A 15,256-nucleotide genomic window follows, 5' to 3' on the forward strand; every position below is an offset into this window, starting at 1 on the left:
CACCGTCCAAAAAGAGAAAAAATTTAGTGAAAAAAATCATCCCTTTTGTCTTGAATTTTTGTGTAGCATTTCTGGTGACATACTGAAATATAAGTCTAGGAGGCACAGCTACTGATCTGGATATTAAATTTATTCAAAGTAACTTCCTTTGGGTAAATACGAGCAGTAAAGTAAGAGAATGCTGAATAATTTAATGTAACAATATCATCAAGATAACGATAAGGACTGTTGAGTTTATCAATTAAATGGAAGTCAGACTGTTCTTTGCTGAGTTTGACCATACACTGAGTTTCATACAGTTAAGATAAACGTTTGCTATTAAAACATAAACGTTATCACTTTTTCTGCAACAGATGCGCATTTCGACAATCTATGTCTTTTCAGTGATGCTGAGACCAAAATATTTGAAAATCTAAAATTTATCAAAACAGATGAAGAGCTATAATCCAAAAAGGACAAAAATATACAGCCATAAATAAATGGACACAATCGATGCACATAGGTAATGATATATTTTGGTACAAAATGTCCGTTTCTGTTCAAAACGGTTTGTGAAGACTTCAGTTGAACCCTTAATCATGTTTGTCTTTCTTGCAGCATGTTGTTTAATTAAAAGAGAGTGGTAAGAGAGTTTATTCCGGATGCTTGTCAAGACTTATTACATGTATAATAGATAAAAACATTGAATTAAGCTTTACCATTATATACAATACATTCAATAGTCTTCCGAATGTAAATCACATAATAACTTACCAAAACACTTTTGAGTTATTGTCAACCTCGTAGGAAATGTAAGAAAAAACATTTAGGTCAAACAAGGTTTGTTCCATTTATACAACGGGTATTCATACAATATCAGATGTACGTTTATTTTACGATTTGCGTCCATCGCCACGTAATTTTTTGGTCTCCTCTGGTAATTATAAGTTACTAACAGAAGTGAACGCAATTGTAGCATGCCGCAGTCTTCTTGAAACTGATGTACACTCCTTTTATACACATGTTACACCCGAGGTTGACCCCCTATGGTAAATGTGAGCATATATCGTAATGCTAATGTGAGCTCCAGTAATTATGTCACTGACGTTAATTAACCTTCTGATGCAAATGGGGTCAAGTGTTAATGTTGAAATTCTGTGTCAAATTCGAAAATAGACAAATGGAACTTTATTCAGCTTACTCTTAGGATAAATGAGTCCAAATGTCTACATTAAATGCGCTGAGCATCATTATTGCAACTTCCTTTTTGTGGTGTTTTATATCGTGCAGTAAGGTATCCATATATCAGTCATTACACCCTCCATCAGTCATTACACCCTATTTGGTCAAACAGTGAAGACAAACTATGTCTCATTATTCCCATAGACTTTACAAACAATGTTTTCTGACAATATCAATAAAAAAAGTATATGTGATGTTCATCAAATGTCAATGTATACGCGTTAGTTAACAGTAAACGAAGAACTTGAAACTAAAAGTGGGTGTACAAACAAACAGCCTACTTTCTAAACCATACCAATGTCATTGCATTCAAAGTGTTAACCCTATTAAAACTGATTGGTTTTCTTTCTATTTTATACGTTTGTTGAACTTCATCTATTTTAAAATTAACCTTAAAAATGCTTTATTCGACTCCATTTTCGATTCTTTTGAGGTAAGTCTTGATCCCAAATTGCATTAACCCAGGTAAATGATTTATGTGCCAATGCCCTATTTATCTCATGGCCTGCATTGGTCACGTAATAGCCTGACTTATCAATATAATTGTTCTTTCATACAAATAAAACCATCATGACAAGGAGACAACTAGAACCAGTCATATTTACAAAGATGACTTCATTGTGGATTAAACTTCAGATTTGTGGTAAGATTAGGAAATTTTCCTTTTCTTGCTTTAGATAATTGTTAATGTGTGGTTCAGGACGTATTGTTTTCCAACGACTTTTTGCTTTTTTTTATCAGTTTTCTTATTTTTAATATAAAAATATTTTGTAGTATTTTCAAACATCGACATAATTACAGTAAAATTTGACAGGGAGTCTGGCTGAACATAAGGCTGCCGCAACAGTCTCAAGCTATATTTATATATTCTACTTTATCGGTTATTTCAATAGAAGAAGACACACAGGGTAGTCATTTTTCGCTTAGAGGGACACTAGCTGTATATAAAAAGTAAGCTGACCCGTACAAATAAGATTTTTCTAGGTCTTTCTAATTTCATATTATATATTACAATTATATGTTAATCGTCGTTTTTTACCTGTATAAGAACGGGTTTTTTTTGTGTTTCAATTTCAATTTAAATAACCGAACACGCACCATCTCTAGCTAAGGGTTTTAAATTTCACATGGCTAAAAATTAAATGAAGTCGAATTATTCACTTGCAAGGGAATAACTCATCATCAATGTTTCTTAGTTTTATTTGATAAAATTGAACTATAATGGCGGCTTAAAGGGAATTATTATTTCACTATTTCACTTTCATTTATGATTGAACAAATAAAAAATCATACATTATATATATTGTATATATCTCGTAGCTACTGCCCCTTTAAATTAGGCTATATTTCATCAAGCTATTTTACTTTCAAGTAATCGAAATATAATCGATGACAAAATCATTTGTTTTTGTAGTCGATTAAATTACGATTACATGTAATCGACCATTTTCACAATAACAGATTTCTTGAGAAAAAAAATTACTATCGATAAAGATAACATATCACGTTAACCCAATCCATGTTTCAGTACTTCAGAGTTGGCATAAGTTTCTAAAAAAAACATAACAATGACCAATTATAGAACGATTGGGGTTAGTTCTATCGAATACTTAATTGATATATCTTAGAATCATATTCAAAACAGTGTAGCTGTGGCCATTGATTGACAACCTTAAATTATCCCACTGACTGGGGCAGATTATGTGAACGTTTGTCTGTAACAACCGCTTCTCACTATGTACTTGTTAAAGGCAGTTAAACTGTGGGGTCACAAAAGGTTCTCAACACCTAAATAAAGAAATTAGAAAAACTAATCAGGAATAACACGATGTTTTGATTTATATCAATAATATAAATCAAAACATAAAGTTATTCCTGATTAATTTTTCGAACTATTTTAATATTAAGGCGTTAAGAACCTTTGGTGACCCCACAGTTTAAATTCTATAATAAGTAAGGAGTGAGCAGTGGTCGTTACAGACACACGTTCACCTAATCTGCCTCAGTCAATGGGATAATTTAAGGTTGCCAATCAATGGCCACAGCTACATTGTTTTGAATATGATTCTAAATATGTTTAGAAAACAGATGAAGACGAAAGTAGCAAAAAAGTTAAAAAAAAAACGAAATACATTTGATTACTTTTATTCAAATGAAAATGATCATCTATGAGCTGTTTAATGAATTCAGAGGAAATTGTTTTCTTTCTATGTTTTTATATATAATGTGGCAGTTTAACTTTCGACCGTGTGATCAAACTTTTTAAAAGAAATATTTACGATTTTTTTTCAAAGTATACCATTTCAAAAATAGTTTATGCTTTTAAACTCCGTACTCTTTTTGTCTTTTTTACCTTTTGGTTTCCAGAGTCACGGATGAGTCTTGAATCTTGACATCTGTGATGAGTTTTTTTACTGTATTTGATAAATTTCTAAAAATTGGTAAGAATAAGAAAAACCATGATTATTTTATTTATTTGCAGTTTTATTATATTTGACAGTACATGTTGTACATGGAAAACATATAATCTCCAGAAGTAAGTATGTCAAAATGTATAGCTCTTTTTTTAATTTATTTTCATTAAGAACACACGAACCAATAAATTAAAATAAAGATTGATAAAGACATCAATGTGAGGAGCTATACTTCCTGTAATTCAGTAGTTGTCGTTTGTTGTTGTTTATCATATTTGTTTTTCGTTCATTACTTTCTACATACATGTAAAAGGCCATTAATTTTCTCGATTGAATTGTTTTACATTTGTCATCTCTTTTAAAACTGGCTAGAAAGCATGGGCTTCGCTTATAGTTGAAGGCCGAACAGTGAACTATTGTTGTGTATTTCTATGTCATTTGATCTGTAATGAAAAGTTATCTCATTGTCTATCCTACAACATCCTTTTTATAAATTTTCATATCAGTTGGAGTTCTTTCAGATACTTGGCAAAAATAAGATAATCAAAGAAGCAAGGTTGTTCATTTTTGCGATTTTTCCATACTTCTTGCAGTACCGAGTGACCATCTAAACATCACGAAATGCTACTTATGTGACAGCATCAGGAATCCCAAAGATTGTCACAATACAGTAGATTGTCATCCAAATGAGGTAAATATTGGTCTTAGAAATCAATTTAGTTCTTTTCAAAAACATATACCAATTGTCTTCCATATTTCACAAAATAAGTTTTATCTAGAATTTAAAACTTATATAAAGACAGCCAACTATCTTATCCGAAAAAAATAATTACTTTTTAACAAAGAGAGCAAACAACAACTAAAAACATCGGTCTAAACTAGCTAACTTTGTAGAGGCGCAAAATTGGTCCGAAATTTTCCAATGGATTACAAGTTAACCCCTCTTTTGCCTTAATTACCATATACATTGTATGTAAGGTCCTTTCCTTGATGGTTAATAAGATGGCGTCTAGACTAACAAACACATGACACATATTATCGAATAATTACACTGTGAATTGTTTATTTAAGACATTTTATAATTTAGATATACATTTTAATATGTTAAAAATGAAATATAATTATTATTAGAATTTGAGTCAAATTGGTAAACATGAGTTCGACAGCTACTTATAATGCCCTTTAAAGCATTGTACACTGCATGATTTATCTAATAAACTTTATATATTTCTTTTTATTTAAGATATGTTCTGTTGGTGCAGAAGTAGTTGTTGGTGGATCTGGACCGTTTATCAGTTATGATCTAGGCTGTAAACAGAGAACAGTAAATATTATGTATTTTTATTAGTTGTTTGAAAAGGGTGATACGAAATAATTTGTAAAAATTGCTTGCTTAAATTGGCCTTAGACCAATAGATGATCCCGCGTTTCGTTGTGCATGAATATGAATCCCTTTAATGATAGTGTATATTTTTCTCTTCCCCCCTTCCAATACAGTACATTTCCTAGTTTTACTGGACTGGATATGAAAAATGAGAGCTGAAATAAACTTTTGGATGATTTATTTTAACTAATTTTGATATGGAAAGAGTGATAAGGTCAGATGCAAAAAAGGAATATTTACACATTTTTTAACATCTCTTGTCTTGACAATACGGTATGGATGTGCATTTACCACATTTGTATGATGTAAACAAGCAATTTTTCTGAAAGTTGGATATAATTTTGGACTTGTACTGTACATTACACACACACAAAATTAGACAATAAAATATGTTTTATTTGACAAAACGTTATAATAAGCTGATAGAGGAATTACTTGTGGTTTCGGGCCAATTGAGCGTTTGTTCTTGTAGTATTTAAAAAGTTTGACTTTAGTATATAAGCTCATTCACCATTGCTTTACGCAAAAATATTAGTTTTCTTTACTGACTTTCAACAGTTCAAATTATACATTTTTAATTGGTATACTAGAATTTTTTTTTATTATTTTTTTTATTTTAGATATGTAAAGGCTTACCAACTATACAATATCGCCTAGTTAGTTTAACATCAAAGTGCTGCAACACTACATTGTGCAACGACCATTACTTGGGTACTTTTAAAAAATGTTGAACAATTAATGAAAATAGTTCATTTTCCCAATTAGCGACTGTATTTCAATTTTCGGTCGCCGAGTAGTCTAGGTAGTTCATACTGTATCACTAGCCTGTCAACACTAGGAGTGTATGTTCGAAGACTTCACGCGGCAGGTGCGTGCGACTCTTATCTTAGCTGACTAGGATTGGCAGGCTTCCTGTCGAAAGTCAGTGGTTCTTTCTGAGATCTCTGGCTTCCTGTTTCAATAGAAACTGACCGGCACGATACGCCTTATAGTGCAGAAAATTGCGTTGATTAAAAGAGGGGTGAAAGATACCAGAGAGACATTCAAACTCATAGATCAAAAGTTTAATAGAAAAACAATAGTACATAAGACACAACACAGACCCCATCAATAACGGGGGGATAATCTCAGGTGCTCCAGAAGGGTAAGCAGATCCTGCTCTACATGTGGCACCCATGGTGTTATTACAAACCCGGTAAAAACCGACAATGATTCATCCATCATATACTGTTAACCATCTAATTTTCGCCAGCGATTTTGATTTTTTTTGTAAAACAAATGTAGAAAAACAACGCGAATATAAATCGTCGCAATAAGGCAAAACTTTGATCTTTTCTATATCAAATACCTCAAGAAAATTTAAAAGTCGAGATTTAAATCGCCGCGAAATGGGCTAGAAAGATCAATGCACGAAATAAAGTTTCTGCGAAAAATTAGTCAGTTGTTTACGGTAAATTTACAAAGGGAAACACCACAAAGATACCGGCATTACAAACTGTATCCCTGTCTATACAAACCTAATAGAGAGAGCATATTTTGGTCGCCTTAATCGATTTAAAACTGATACGAATTTTCATCGCCAAATAACCTATTTTACAATCAGAGGTTTATCATCAACGTGCAATGTACATACGAAATAAATGACATTTTCTGATATCGCTCAATAAACAATGATCTATCTATCTGTGGTGTTTGTCCTCTACAGGCTCCTATTTCCCTTCAGAGAAAAACAAACCCAACAAAACCATTACAAAGACGGAAATTGGCAAATGAACTTTTACAAATGATTCCACTTATTTAAAAGAGTACTGTTATTTAACTCTTTCTATGTAGATAGAAAAAAAGCAGCACTAAAAGCCTTTATATCTATAAATATATTGTCAAAGGCAGATCCGTCCATTTTTATACAAGGGGAGATGTTGTTCCAACCCATGATAAATGGAGTTCTAACAATATGTTCCATATCAAACGCGCAACAGTTTCCCCTTGATCCACCACTGATGTTTGGTGCGTCCGAAATCTTTTCTTGAATAAAATTATTGGATAAGAATAGACAGTGTTGATCAGTGTTGTAACAGGAATATATATTGGATTTCTCATATTTGTTTCAGATGAAATTCCGACTACAGTAACATCCACCACAGTAATAAATACTATGACAGGTAAATGTGTATTTAATGTAGTTTAATTGTTCGGTTGTCTTGCTTGCTTTGTTTATATAAATGTTTTAACTAGCGCAAGTAAGATTGACATCTGCAATAGAATGAAGCCTGTCTATTCATTGATTGATTGCAAATGTCAATTATAATTACAATGTCAAAGCAAACATATATACAAACACAGCAACCATCCAATCAAACCTTTAAACTACAAGCATGAGGAAAATAGCTCTAAAGGGGGAGAGGGGAATAAATATAAATATATCACAAAACTGAATGGATTCAGAAATGAATGTTCTTAATATTCAAATATGTATATATAAATAACATCAGCAGATGTTCACTTTTTGTAATGATATGTAACTGCGACAGATGATAATTTAACAGTTAATGTTTCTTCGGTAATACACAATGGCGTTTGGGAAAGAGAGACAAAAGATACCAGAGAGACATTCAAACGCGTAGCTCAAAAATACACTGACAGCCCCACGTCTAAAAAAGGAAAAAACACCAACAAATAAACCAATATATATATATAACACAACAAATACAAATAAAGACACGAACCCCAACAAAGAGTGAAAGTGATATCAGGTACTCCAGAAGGGTAAGCAGATCCTGCTCCACATGCGTACAATAGGAGTAGGTCACTTGAAAATAAAAGTGATGGAGTAAGACTAACAAGAATATTCATTTATGACTTTCAGATGTATGTAGAAATCACCCGGATGTTGACTGTGCATACCTCATGTCAATCAACATGTGTACTGCTCCTGTAGCTGACCGATACTGTGTTGAACCATGTTACAACTGTATAAAGACCGGTCAAATTCCTACGCGTGATCCGAATACAATTTTGGGATAAAATGAAGATCCATTGGAAGTTTACTAATAAAATTTTATGTATTTCACATTTACAGTATAGAGTTTAATTGAATTCATACATTTAGGCGTTTTGTGCTAGTCCAAAGTCTCTTGCCTTATTTAATCGTATATGTACTTTTAATAATAGCTCATTAATGTGTTTCGGAGTTTAATGTGACGTCCATTTTCACTAAACTAGAACGCATTTTTATTCAGGGGCCGACTGAAGCTGCCTCCCGGTGCGGGGTTTTAAGCATATTCCCCATTTCCATTCTCAGTTTTATCTGCTATAAACTGCTAATGCCTGAATGACGAATTTTCATTTCCTCATATGTTTTCATTTCGTATGAAAACAACACATACGGTATGAAATCAACGCTGGGTTGCAGCATTTATTATCGTAGCTTACATAAGCTATAAATAATAGTTCATATTTTCTTAAGTTAGGTACCATTCTTCTTTGCTTATAAAATATATATAAGGGTTGTAACGTGCAAGTAATACATGGTTTACATTTATGTAATTGGCTATGGTATGTTTGTAGTAAATTTGACAAGGGTAGATATACATAGTTCTATTTTGTATTCGAATCAGGGAAACAAGTTAAGAACTATAAAAACCGTGTTAAAGACCGTACTTGACCTATAATGGTTTCATTTCAATTGTTGTGACTTTGATGGAGAGTTGACTCATTGGAACTCATACCATATCTTCTTATATCTATTAAACTAGGCATCTCAATACGTTATCTTATTACCTAAACGAAATCTATTTTTTAATGACTTAAGACTATATTCGGCGCAGTGGTGAAAGGCGCTGGACATACTAGTAGTTTTAAAGAAGTTTCCATATGCATGGCATAAGGGTACTTCATACTGTAAATGGACTATAGGATTGAGATCTCACAAACATGTTTAACCCCGCCGCATTTTTGCGCCTGTCCCAAGTCGGGAGCCTCTGGCCTTTGTTATTCTGGTATTATTTTAATAATAGTTTAATTTGGAATTTAATATGGCGTTCATTATCACTCAGTCTGGACTAGTATATATTTGTTTAGGGGCCGGCCGAAGGACGCCTCCGGGTGCGGGAATTTCTCGCTACATTGAAGACCTGTTGGTGACTTCTGCTGTTGTTTTTTCTATGGTCAGGTTATTGTCTCTTTGACACATGATTTTTTGGTTATTTTACGTCCAGACGCAAGTATTGTGTGCATATTTATTTGGGAAAACAAATAGAGGCCGTCCGGGATGGAGGTTGAGGAAAAATCGATTTTCAATGAAAAATTAAGGTATATTGGATAGGTACAGAAATTGTGTTGTATAACATTCCACTTACGGACCCCTTGAAGTGTTGTTGCAAGGGTTGGTATTGCAAAGACAACGTGTAACTCACTCTACGCGAGGCATCTGATTTAACCACCTTTTTCTGACTGGACGTGGCTGTGTACTTGTACATCCTGCAGAGCCAAACGGGTGCCCTATTTTTTTTTTATCACCGATCGAAAGAAGACATAAGTGACCATATTACTTTTTTCAAGTCGCGTTCATGGGTAGTCAAGGTCGTTTAAAAGAACTCGTTGCACTCAACTGAAATATAATATGGATGGTTTGATTTGATTGGAACTAGTTGCAAGTATTAAATACATATATCATTTATAAAAGTGATATGCAAATGAACTATAAATCCATGTTCATACTAAGCGAGATAACTCAAAGTTTCCGTATTAGAAAAAATAGATAAAGCTGTAAATTATTGAATTGAAAGTCGTATTTTAAAATGTTAATATACATGTTTATTCGTGAACAAATTCTGAATGAATAATAAAACTAGAGGCTCTTAAGAGCATGTGTCGCTCACCTTGGTCTATGTGCATATTAAACAAAGGACACAGATGGATTCATGACAAATTTGTGTTTTGGTGATGGTGATGTGTTTTCAAGGTTCTTACTTTACTGAACGTTCTTGCTACATACAATTATCTTTATCTATAATGAACTTTGCCCATTAGTAACAGAGGAAATTATTTTGTAAAAATTTACAAAAATTAACCAAATTCATAGAAACTGTTTAAAATTGACTATAAAGGGCAATTACTCCTTACTGCTCTTTACAGTTTATCTCTATCTATAAAAGTATTCAAGATAATAACAAAAAACGGCAAAATTTCTTTAACAATTACAAATTGGGGGCAGCAACCCAACAACTTGTTGTCCAATTCATCTGAAAATTTCAGGGCAGATTAAACCTCTTATCAGATTTGCTCTAAATGCTTTGGTTTCAGAGTGATAAGCCAAAATCTACATTTTACCCCTATGTTCTATTTTTAGCCATGGCGGCCATCTTGGTTTGTTGGCTGGGTCACTGCACACATTTTTTATACGCCCGTCAAAATTTTGACGGGACGTATTATGTTATACAAATGTCCGGTGTCCGTCCGTCTGTCCGTCTATCCGTCTGTCCGGCGTAAACATGTCGCACCGTAACTTGAGAACGATCTATCCAAATTTCATGAAACTTATTATAGTTGTTTCTTACAATGGTCAAATAATCTGTATACTTTTTGGTGAAAATAAGATAAAAACTTTTTGTGTTACGGCACTTTGTAACTAAAACAGGTGGGTGTTTTTTTCACATCAAAAACGATTTTCGATTATTGCTTAAAACTTTACACAATTCTTAGTTATATTAATCTTAAGATCTGTATAATTTTTGGTGATGATTCAAAATTTCATTTTTAAGTTATTGGGTATGTTGTAAAAAAAGGGGGAGGGTTTTTTTACATGTCGCGCCGTATCTCAAAACGATTTATGATTATTGCTTAAAACTTTACACACTTCTTAGTTATATTAATTTAAAGATCTGTATACTTTTTGGTGATGATTCAAAATTTTATTTTTCAGTTATTTAGTATTTTGTAAAAACGGGGGACGTTTTTTTTACATGTTGCGCCGTATCTCAAAAAAAAATTATAATTATTGCTTAAAACTTTACACACTTCTTTGTTATATTAATCTAAAGATCTGTATACTTTTTGGTTTTGATTCAAAATTTTATTTTAGTGATATTTAGTTGTTTTTTTTAAAGAGGAAAAGGGGGGGGGGTCATATGTCCTTCTGTATCTCAAATAGAATATATGGTTATTGCTTAAAACTTCCTCAGAAACTATTTATGATTATTGCATAAAACTTTCACACAAGCATATGCAACTATTCCAGTCATAATTACGTTCGATAACTCTGCATGTGACTGGTTTAATTAGGATTATGTAAAATTTACTGGTTACCCGATGAATGATTTAAAGAAAATTAAACAATATATTTATTTCACCTCGGTTATTTAATATCCATTCGAGATCTTCTTTTATAAATATAAAATAATATCGTAATGAATTTCATTTAAAATCGGACAACACTAATCTACATTGGTATTATTATTATTTATTAGGTATTGTCAAAATTTACATCGTAATTAGGTGCCATGTTTGTTTTCAATCTTTAATCACGTTGATGTAATGACTTAATTAGTATCTCTTTTATCTAGCTATGCCCTTGGCTATCATTATAGTGACCATAACATGTCATATTTAATTGCAATGTAAACAGTGAAATTAAATTGAATTATGTGCATGTACAAAGTAAGTGTCGAACATCGTCCTCGTTTGAAAATTATTTGGTCGCCATTTTTTTTTCAAAATTTTATAAAATAAACAGCATGTAACAGCTTTATCAAAAGGAACCAATGTTTGATTCAATGCTGCTTTAAGGTAAGACAATGACTGAAAACGCGAGCATCCAACGGTTAATTGATTTTCAATGTAACAAATCGCAATTTTAGGTTTAACACGACAGAAAATCCAATATTTATCGGAGTTGGATGATTAACAGTGTTAGCTTATCGAGGCAACAAGACAAATTTTCAAAAGCATTTGGAAGGGAGAAGACCAAAATTTAAACTTTTTCAAAAGGCATACATATATTTCTTAATATATGAGGAATTACTGTATATTCCCACACTTTTTGTATCATGAACTTAAAGTACTTTATTTTATCGATTCTTGAAAGCCCCTGTGCATTTCTATACAGTTTACTTGGGCTTAATACGGGTGATGTGTGACGTCATCAAAGTCACGTGATGACTGCTATAGTTGGATATGACGACGGGCGTATCATGCACTCATGGCGCAGCTGTTTATTAAACTAGATACCACAATGATGATTGTGACCAAGTTTGGACAAATTTGGCCCTGTAGTTTCAGAGGAGAAGATTTTTGTAAAAGATTACAAAAATTTATGAAGATTTGGTAAAACATTACTATAAAGGGCAATTACTTTTTAAGGGGTCATCTGACCATTTTGATCATTTAACTTATTTGTAGATCTTACTTTGCTGAACATTATTTCTGTTTACAGTTTATCTCTATCTATAATAGTAATCAAGATAATAACCAAAAGCGGCTAAATTTCTTTAAAATTACCAATTCAGGGGCAGCAACCCAACAACCAGTTGTCTGATTCATCTGAAAATTTCAGAGCAGATAGATGTTCACTTGATTAACAATTTTACTTCATGTCAGATTTGCTTTAAATGCTTTGGTTTCGGAGTTATAAGCCAAAATCTACATTTTACCCCTATGTTATATTTTAAGCCATGGCGGCCATCTTGTTTGGTTGACTAGGTCACCGGACACATTTTTCAAACTAGATACTCCAATAATGACTGTGGCCAAGTTTGGTAATATTTGGCCCAGTAGTTTCAGAGGAGAAGATTTTTGTAAAAGTTAACGACGACGGACGCCCAGTGATGAGAAAAGCTCGCTTGGCCCTTTGGGAAAGGTGAGCTAAAAAGGAAGTGCATGATTGACACAGTGATACATGTTACTCAATAGCTTTTACTTGTTCGGATGATATGTGTACAACTAATGATTGGGAATTCGCCTGTTCAAATTCTATGCATTCTGGGTGATATTTTCAAAAAGGTTATACCAAAGAATCGTGCATGATTGGTTAAAAACGTCATTGATTTAAGAGATTCGTGGTGTAATGGTTAGCACATCGGATTACAAACACAAACTTTAAGATCCTGGTTCGAACACCGTTCCGGGGAGAAAATTTCAGGGACTGAATGTTCGGCTCTCCATTGACACGATTTAAGAGCATGGACTTGAGAACGACGATAAATGACTGAGCTGTGTTAAGCGAGAGCAAATTTAAATCTCTTGCACGTAAATGACAAACTTGTAGATTTAGAAAAAGAGCAGACTAATGCCGCTACATGTACAAGGCAGCACTCGCACCACCACAGTGGAACGGAATTTGTATAACTTGTTTCCCAATCCACTATAAATAAATATGTGTAAACTGAGAGTACTCACAATTCATAAAGCCCATTACAACTAATGAAATCATGTTTTTCCAGACTAAATTATAAATCAGTGCAGTACACATACAATTAATTTAGGAGGCCCCTCATGGGGGGTCCTAGTAATCACATAATCACCATTTTTTTGCCAATATAATCACATAATCATTAAATATTTGCTTATCTTTAGTAATCAAATAATCATAAACTAAAAATACAGTCCTAGGTAATCAAATAATCATGAAATATTTGGCTTAATAATCAAATAATCATTAAAAAAACGGCCAAGTAATCACATAATCAAAAACCCCATGAGGGCCCTCATTTAGTAAAGAGGTCAAACGTGAAGTCAAAGCATGACTTTAATATTATAGAATATTCTAATGTTTTCATTTTACACTACTGTCCCTGGTTAGGAAAAGGTGGGGCGCGCGCAAACTTTTATAACCCCGCCACATTATATATGTGCATGTCATAAGTTGGGATCGTAAAATGCGTTCGTTTTTGGTTGTTGTATATCATAATGGATTTTTTTTTTTGTTATTTGTGTTCTGCAGGTTGTTATCGTTTTGAGTGTTGACACCTGTCTTTTGTTGGACGCTCCAAAACACGAGTACCGTACTAAATTATGTATGTGCCTGTCACAAAACAAGAGTCTGTAATTGGGTGGTTGTCATTTGTTGTTGTAAATGATATTTATACTCTCGTCTATTATTTTGCATACAAATCAGGTCGCACGTTTTCTTGTTTGGACTGTTTTACATGTTTCAAGCCGAGCCTTTAAAAGAGCTAACATGCGGTCGGCTTTTCTCATTATTGAAGGACGCACGGTGATCTATAAATGCTAACTTTTGCGTTATTTGATCTGACGTGGATGGCTGTCTGATTAGCAATAGTACAAATAAAGTTTATTGTTTTCCTGTCAAATTTGAACAAGAACTGTGTATGACTTGACATCTGACAAACATGATAACTAGAAATCAATTATTTGTTATTTACTATATTTATCAAAATTATTACCTTGCATAATTGCGAGTCTATTTCATCTCTTTTTAGGGGGGACAAAGAAGGGTTAAGGGGGATCCAGTTGTGCCAGTGTTAAACTGATCGTATGAAGCTTTAAATTTCAGAATGTTTGATAACTGGATTGTATACCATTCATTTTTATCTTTAATTGTTATTTCATTTCAGCTATAAAACTAAACGATGTATTTCTATTTGTATCCATCTGATGAGTTAAGCCTTTGTCAACTGATTTTTATAGTTCTTTTTTATGTTGTACTGTTATACCACTGTCCAATGTTAGGGAAATGTTTGGGATCCCGCCACATTATGTATGTTAGTGCTTGTCCCGAGTCCAGAGCCTGTTATCCAGTGGTTGTTGTTTGTTTATATGTAACATATTCATTTTTTGTACATAAATTAAGCCGTTAGTTTTCCCGTTTGAATTGTTTGAATTTTGTCATTTCGGGGCCTTTTATAACTGACTATGCGGTATGGGCTTTGATTATTGTTCAAGGCCGTAAGGTGACCTATGGTTGTTAATTTCTGTGTCATTTTTATCTCTTGTGTAGAGTTGTCTCATTGGCAATCATACCACATCTTCTTTTTTATATTCATTAGCTCGGATGAATGTTGTGAGGTGTATTGTTTTACTAAAAGCTTCACCGAGTCATAACTTTGGTCTAATTTTCATGAGTCATTGGTCAACGTTAAGTGTTAAGTGATTTTTTGAGTTCCGCAACTACTATTACATGTATTGACTTTGAGAAAAAAAAATATAGACTCGGAGTCAGATTCGTGTGTATGTGGAGAGTGTCTTAATTGTCTTCCTCTGACCGTTACGTGTATCTTGG

At 33.0% G+C, this 15,256-nt stretch overlaps 1 protein-coding gene across 1 annotated transcript; it reads left to right on the forward strand.

The window, feature by feature from the left end:
• The first annotated feature begins 1,830 nt into the window (after nucleotides 1-1,830).
• LOC143058078 (uncharacterized) lies at nucleotides 1,831-8,097 on the forward strand. Its single transcript, XM_076231543.1, has 6 exons — nucleotides 1,831-1,864; nucleotides 4,229-4,326; nucleotides 4,879-4,959; nucleotides 5,640-5,730; nucleotides 7,131-7,181; nucleotides 7,886-8,097. Exons 1-6 carry the CDS (start codon nucleotides 1,831-1,833, stop codon nucleotides 8,041-8,043), a joined length of 513 nt encoding a protein of 170 aa, XP_076087658.1. The 3' UTR covers nucleotides 8,044-8,097.
• The last annotated feature ends 7,159 nt before the right edge of the window (nucleotides 8,098-15,256 follow it).

Source organism: Mytilus galloprovincialis, chromosome 14 (assembly GCF_965363235.1).
Source record: "Mytilus galloprovincialis chromosome 14, xbMytGall1.hap1.1, whole genome shotgun sequence".
Taxonomy (NCBI): domain Eukaryota; kingdom Metazoa; phylum Mollusca; class Bivalvia; order Mytilida; family Mytilidae; genus Mytilus; species Mytilus galloprovincialis.